The sequence below is a fragment of the Mizuhopecten yessoensis genome, unplaced genomic scaffold (genome assembly GCF_002113885.1).
Source record: "Mizuhopecten yessoensis strain PY_sf001 unplaced genomic scaffold, ASM211388v2 scaffold10975, whole genome shotgun sequence".
NCBI classification, from domain to species: domain Eukaryota; kingdom Metazoa; phylum Mollusca; class Bivalvia; order Pectinida; family Pectinidae; genus Mizuhopecten; species Mizuhopecten yessoensis.
In genome coordinates, this window is record NW_018408815.1 from 823016 (window position 1) to 830871 (window position 7856).

General features: G+C 36.4%; 1 protein-coding gene across 1 annotated transcript in view; it reads left to right on the forward strand.

The window, feature by feature from the left end:
- Positions 1-5721, forward strand: part of LOC110464248 (p53 and DNA damage-regulated protein 1-like) — a 38210-nt gene extending 32489 nt beyond the window's left edge. The window contains exon 4 of the mRNA XM_021519356.1: positions 5016-5721. Within this exon, the coding sequence (XP_021375031.1) occupies positions 5016-5173 (158 nt within the window). The 3' untranslated portion in view covers positions 5174-5721. The remainder of the gene's footprint in view (positions 1-5015) is intronic.
- Positions 5722-7856: the final 2135 nt, after the last annotated feature.

Genomic DNA, 7856 nt, shown 5'->3' on the forward strand with positions numbered 1-7856 from the left:
CCCAAAGGGAACATTTACCAATATTTTCAAATTCTTATCCTTTGATGACATGACAAGTATTGTATTTCACTTAGTTTACATGCTGATTTCCACATCACATCTAAACAATAAAATAAAGCTACCAGTACCTATGATATAACTCAGGTGACCGCTAAGGCCCTTGGGCCTCTTGTTTACAGAGTTATTGCTCTTTGTTGAAAAACACTTGCCCATACAGCTTTTGCAAAACTATACTGGGCCAATTTCAATGAAAGATTTCACATATGGTAACTAAGTTTATTTAAGCTCACCTGGCCCGAAGGGCCAAGTGAGCTTATATAATTATGCCATGGCGCAGCATCCGGTGTCCGTCCTCCGTCCTCCGTCAAATTTTTCCTTTAAAACGCTACTCGTCCTTAACAACTTAGAGGGTTTTGACCAAGTTTGGTCTGGAGCATCATTGGCCAAAGGGTTCTCAGTTTTGTATAAATGGAGAGTATGGTTCCCCTGGGGGCCAAATAGGGGGAAAATAGGTAAATCTTTAAAAATCTTCTTCTTCTCAACCAATATAAGGATTTTGACCAAATTTGTTCTAGAGCATCTTTGGACAAAGTAGCCTCAAGTTTGTATAAACGGAGGGTGTGCATGGCCCCACTGGGGACGGAGGAGCGGGGCCCAATACTATACAAGTGAAGGGATTTAAACTAAATGCAGTCTGAAGCATGGTTAGGGACAAAAGAATCAATTTTGTATAAACTGAGGTGTGTGGGCCCCCTTTTTTGTGGTAGATGGGTGGGTCCTATTAGGGGAAATGTGGTCTTTCCCACCAAAACAGATTTGCATGTAGTTCTGCTTGAAACTTTGTTTACTGTACTCCTTTGATAAACCTGTATGCATGGTACTCAGCAGGTTTTAAATTGAAAAATAAAATACCCGGTGAGCTATTAAGGTCCCTGGGCCTCTTGTTTTACTACAAACAACAATATCCTAAGAACCATTCGGACTAGAATCATGATACTTGGGTATGTTATGTAGACCAGCAGTGCCAATTTTTTTCTTAATTACAGTAATGAGGTCAAAGGTCAACTTTAAGTGCTAAGTCGGGGGTCAAATGTCAACATGGGTTAAAAGCTTTAACAATCTTCTATTCAAGTTCCATAAGGCCCAGAGTCATGATTTTTGGCCAGTAGGTACCAGGAATAGAGTGCTATAAAGTTTCTTCATTAACATGACCTTGACCTACTTTCTAGGTCACAGGGGTCAAATATGTTAAAAACTTCAAACAACAATATCTCAAGAACCATTTGGACTAGAGTCATGAAACTTGAGTATGTTAATTGTGTAGGGAGTGCTATACAGTTTCCTCATTAAAATGACCTTGACCTACTTTCAAGGTCACAGTGGTCAAATATGTTAAAAACTTCAAACAACAATATCTCAAGAACCATTTGGACTAGAGTCATGATACTTGGGTATGTTATGTAGACCAGCAGTGAGAATATTTTTCTTGATGACAGTAATGAGTTCAATAATCAACTTTTAGTGCTAGTCGGAGGGGGTCAACGACAACATGGGTTAAAAGCTTTAATAATCTTCTACTCAAGTTCCGTAAGGCCCAGGGTCATGACTTTTGGCAAGTAGGTACCAGGGATAGAGTGCTGTAAGGTTTTGTTATTTAAATGACCTTGACCTACTTCCAAGGTCACAGGGGTCAAATATGTTAAAAAATTCAAACAACAATATCTCAAGAACAATTTGAACTAGAGTCATGATACTTGAGTATGTTATGTAAACCAGCAGTGTGGACCTTTTTCTTTATTACAGTAATGAGGTCAAAGGTCAACTCTAAGTGCTAGTCAGGGGTCAAATGTCAACATGGGTTAAAAGCTTTAACAATATTCTTCTCAAGTTCCATAAGGCCCAGGGTCAGAAGGTACCTGGGATGGAGTGCTATAAAGTTTCTTCATTAAAATGACCTTGACCTAGTTTCAAGGTCACAGGGGTCAGATATGTTAAAAACTTCAAACAACAATATCCTATAAAGCATTATGTAGACCAGCTGTGAATCGTGTTCTATATTACAGAAATGAGGTAAAATGTCCACTTCAGGTGCTAGTCGGAGTCAAAGGTCAACGATGATTAAAAGCTTTAAACTAAAATTTCAAATTTCAAAAAATTGCAGTTACCTAAAGGTCAGTTTCATGTAACAAAAGAAGCAGGTGAGTGATACAGGCCCTCACAGCCTCTTTGGGTTTTTTTCCAGTTTGTCAGTTTGTCAGTTTCTCCAATCTACTTGGCCAATTTCAAAGTTTACAGATATGGTAACTGACCCCTGACGTTTTTATTTTTTTCACTTTTTCATTCCGACCCTTTTAAAAGGAGTTATGGCCCTTTGTTGAAAACAAACACCCATTGTCCCCTTAATAACTGGTCCGATTTCAATGAAAGTTTACAGATATGATAATTACCCCTGATGCACAGTATTTTTTTCATTTAAGGAGTTATGGCCTTTTGTTAAAAATCTTTGCTATGACAACTCTTCCTCAACTAAAAGGACAATTTCAGCAAAACTGGTTCATCTGGGCTAACAAGATTTGGTCTGCAAGTATGTTTTACCATTGGGAGGGGACTAAAGAAAGTATGTCAGTTACCTATATATACTTAAATAAGTGTACAGCTCAGTGAATAAAGAAATAATTACTGTGGGGAGACTATGGATTGCTTTGCAATGATTTACCTTAGTTAGCCTTTAGCTTCCAGTTCTGGTTTATATAGGAGCAGGGGTATTAGTTAGCCTTTGGCCTACAGTTCTGGTTTATATAGGAGCGGGGGTATTAGTTAGCCTTTGGCCTACAGTTCTGGTTTATATAGGAGTGGGGGTATTAGTTAGCCTTTGGCTTACAGTTCTGGTTTATATAGGAGCGGGGGGTATTAGTTAGCCTTTGGCCTACAGTTCTAGTTATAATTTAAGTCTTGTATTTCTGCTCCTACACAATGTCTTTCAGTGCAGTATTGTAATGGAAGTGAAACTCCAATAGTCTGAAGTTTGATTCTCTTTATATGTGTTCACACCTATGGAATTGAGTTTTTCTGGAACCACAGACAGACCGATGTATAGCCTACAGAAATGGACAGGTACCCCTTTAATACTGAGAATTTCTATAGTTTCTACCCCAATACGCTGTGTTATTCCACTCTCAGATCATTGTATAAACATGCAGACTGTTAGATAAGTATAAGTTATATACCACATGTGGTATATGACTTCAAGAGTTTTGGTTGGTCGAGAAGATGAACTTTGACCGGTGAAGACTTTTTCCACATGCTTTTTGACACCTGCTGTTTTGTTTACGTCGTCGGCTGTCAACATCGGACAAATGTTGGTGACTTTGTAAGGTTATGCAGAAAGGAGGGTTATTAGGGCAATATTAAAAGATGATACTTAAAGATTTGACCTCTAGTTTCAGGCAAAATTGCTACAGATGCTCGATATCGTTTCGACGTCACACCGTTGTGTGTCCAGGTCTTGACACCAAAACTAGATCTGTCACAGTGTCGGGAAATATTTCGTTCTCCCAACGTCCCGTTATTGCTATTTAGACGGTCTGACTATAGCTGAACTTTCACTATAAACGTCAACCATAGAACCGTCACGAAGAAACGTAGGCCTATGGTTTTGGATATTGACAGCGATAAGTTCGTCTACAACGGTTCATCACTTGGCGGGAGGCAGACTTCGTACGATATGCTTACGCGCATATAGTCTGTGGTTAATTTATATAAATTAATGCAATACTGCTACTCTCAATATTTAAAGTCATTTATCTATTTTATTTTTTCACAAAGTTGCTGCCGAAACATTAATTTTGACAATAATTAAATTTGTAAAAAAATAAAGTCATTTTTGAATATTAATGAGTGACTTTTTATATATGGGTCATATCACTACGCCAGCCTTGTTAACAAACACATGTGTGTATGTTCATGAGATTGTGGTAGAAACAGATCACACGACTCGTGGTTATTGAGTATGGTATTTATTTCACTCTCGTTAGTTAATTTTCAAAAGTTACAGAAAGACACTCGCTAAAGCTTGTGTCTTTTGTAACTTTTGAAAATTAACTAACTCAAGTGAAATAAATACCATATTCAACAACCACTCTTTGTGTAACCTCTATTTATTATATTGTACTGTATACTGGGAAACTCCCACCCATAAAAATACCAGGTATTCGCCCTTTTCCGATAAAGCTCATGTTCGCCCAGTGTTAATTTCGCCATTCACATGTTATTACTACATATTTCATGTTGGCGATAATTTCCCATTATACAGTATACATTTCATGTCCTCTGTTATGACCTATGGGACAGACAGCTTCTAATATTATCATTGCTATCAATTCAGACTGACAGTTCACCTTAAAATAGTTGGAATTTTGAGTGGGCATGTGCAAAAATAATGACTTCTGTCCTGCTTCAAAACCGCGCCTTGAGTTATGTAATATTGATATAGCTTTCCATTTGGTCTGTGTACAGATGCTGGATGTCATTCACATTACATCCTTGTTGACAAAACAGATTTCTGCTTACAGATTCCAGTCAGCGAGTACAAATATTTGCATTTCTACAAACCCCCACAGCACCCCCTCAACATTTCTACAAACCCCCACAGCACCCCCTCAACATTTCTACAAACCCCCACAGAACCCCCTCAACAATTCTTACAGCTGTTTGCTGTTGTGCATTGACTTTCTGCTGGATGTGTTAAAATTTCACTATTGGACAAGGATATTGATTCAAAATAGTTGGTCTCACTTAAACAGACTTAACTCATTCTTCTCTGAAATTTCATAATGAACTATACCAACCTTTGAATTGGAAGAGATTCAAATGTGTCTTCAGGGGTGAAAAGTTAATTAAGTGTGAACTATAAGATAGCCCTCACATCAACCAGAAGAATCAATTGTTCAGATTATGCATGGTCTTTGTACAGACTTTTGAGGTAACTTGTGTTTGTTGTTTCTATGTACTTTCAGATTTCAATGGACTAGACACAGAGATCGCTGATGTGTCCAAAGGTCTGAAGCCAAAAGTGAACAAACTTAGAGACTTGGAGCACAAAGAAGATGTCAAGGGTTTCGGCCTCAATGCAATGTCCAGGGATGAGATACAGGCTGTAGAAGCACTCTTGTGACATCTACATGTACACTGCAATGATATACTCAAAACACTATTGAGCTCTTCAGATCTTCTGTGTGTTCTTCACGTTTCCTTATATTATTTTATTAAGCAATAGGCAAAAATGCCTTTGTGCATTACATAATAACAATCCACATAGGTGGTACAGGTGGAGTGGAACATGAACATGGACAAAGAAATATATTTTGTAATTGGTATAATAATATAATTATATACAGCGACAGGTTCTAAGAATATTGGACAAATTCCTAAAATACGACGGTATGCCTCGGATTCTTCAACATTAAGAAGAACATTAAAAGTGTAAAGGTATATACTACATAAAATGCTTGTGTGTTAGTGTTTCATAGTTATTATGGATACAGTAATGGATACTGTGAGAGCGAGCTTGATGACAAGCATTATGAAAAATAAAAATCTTATGTGAAAAGTATATATAAAAAAACAATAGGAAGATTGCTGATTTAATTCGTATTTGTCTTGCATGGTGTTTCTAATATATCATTTTTATAATAAGAGTTATAAAAAGACTACATATTTGTCTCTCAGCTTGTGTTTAATATCATTTCAAAATTTGTAATAATGTGTTTTGCAGAAGAAGAAAAAATGGATGGTTGTTGGGAAGTTATTTCAGTAAATCATCTGAACAATTAATACCTGGAATGTCCTGTGACAAGGATTTGATTTTTAAGCTCCAAACTTTAATTTATAGGTAATTGAAAAGCAACCTAATTACGTAAGCTCCACTTGGGGTTAATTTAGACCAGTTTTACTGTATTATAGTCACAGTGTAAGGCTGTCCCTGGTGCATAATGTAACAATTTTCCTTAATTCACTACCTCTTAACTTCAATGTAATTTGATATATTACACACACAATTATCACAAGATAGCGTGCCATATTCTGTATTTTCCTATAACTAGTTTTGAAAATCAATGTGGCTACAATTTAGATATGACAGGATTAATTTTACTTGGATTGTGGTTACATTAAGTTCAATAATACTTTATAAAGATATGTCAATAGCACAAGTTGAATACATACACAAATTTATTTCTGAATTTTTTAATCGCCAAGCAAATGTGATCCAAGTTTCGGTCCAATGAAAAGAGACTTTGTGTCTAAGAATTGTTTTAATGCATTTTTGCCAAATGGTAGAAGATTATCAACATTAGTATGCTTATAACAGGGACATTAGTATTTAATTAATAAATTTTAATTTCTGGAAATCCCATAATTGTCACAAGACAAAGACCCTATTAGATAGTACTCTGGTAATGATGTAACTTGTACAAAATCCAGTGGTTGAACCTCACTTTAATTTAGCGGCACAGACACTGCAGCACCCACCCCAATACTCCACCTTAGTTGCTGGGGTTGTGTGGACAGGTCAATTTCTGTGAAAATTCAATGCTACAACTGTTTTGAACATCGAGCCATGTCTGTCTGCATGGGAGGCCAGAAAGACTCCAGTGTTTAAGAATTGACCAAATCCAAGCCAAAGGTAGAATCAATGTTATGGGTATAGAGAGAAGAACAGGTCCCAAAAAATCTTGAAGTCACACTGATGAAGAACAGAGGTGGAAAAATTATCATAAGGCATCGATGGGCCATGCATTTATGAGGTGGTGCCTCATGTTAGGCACAAGGGTGTTGCTGATTGTCAGCTGTAGGTTACTGAAAAAGGATTGACAAATTTTAACTAATCCAAGGAATATGCACATTCATATAACTGAATTACTGGTATTTCATTTTGTTTATACAGGTCCAAGGGCGTCTTGTTTACAATTGCATGGCCATTACAGCTGCCACATGACAGATAATTTATCTCATGCATAATGTATTCAAATATAATGCCAGTGTGTGATTATCAGTTGAAATCAACAGATTATATCTGGAGGGTAAAAATCTGTTCTCAAAACGCATGGGGGTCATTTCAATGAGAGAATTTTTTATTGTAATAGGTGCTGATATTTGAGGGATGTACAAAAAAAATGTACATATCTCAACAATTTATTTCATGCTTCAGTAAATTAATTGCTTCGTATTCAATTCAATTCATTGCTTCGTATAAAGATCCATAGTGGAAATTCATGGAAACAAAATACCCCTTGGTCACTACAGCCTAAAAGCAGATGACACATTTATATGTCATAAATAGTTCATATACAGTGTACATAAGTATTAGTCCATTAATTCTGAACAGGATTGCACAATTTTGTCAAATATTATTAACATTTATTTGCAATCCTCTGCAGAATTTAATCATATGACTAACTCTGATGCAGTTTAATGTTTAATTCTTCAGCTTCAGGTGAACTAACTTAAATAAATCACATTTCTTTTGAAGTATCCCTTACCCCAAGTGTTGACATATTTTCTTTTGAAGAGAGATCACAATATTTTATTGTTGTGAACTTTATCCCTGGACATATAACATATGTCTAAATGTGGCCAATATTTTATGTAATAATGCCTGGTAAGATTTCTGATCAAGCCTTCAATGGTCCTCTGTTGAGTCACCTGTCAAGCAATGGCGAGGCTACAGATCACTTGGTTATCATTAGCCGGAGGTTGCCATGCATTTAAGTACTGCTTTTGAGTTTTTCAAACTACCAACAAAGTTTGAATTAACTGTTTAGACGTCAATGTTCACCTGAAGTGTCTGCACAAATGTT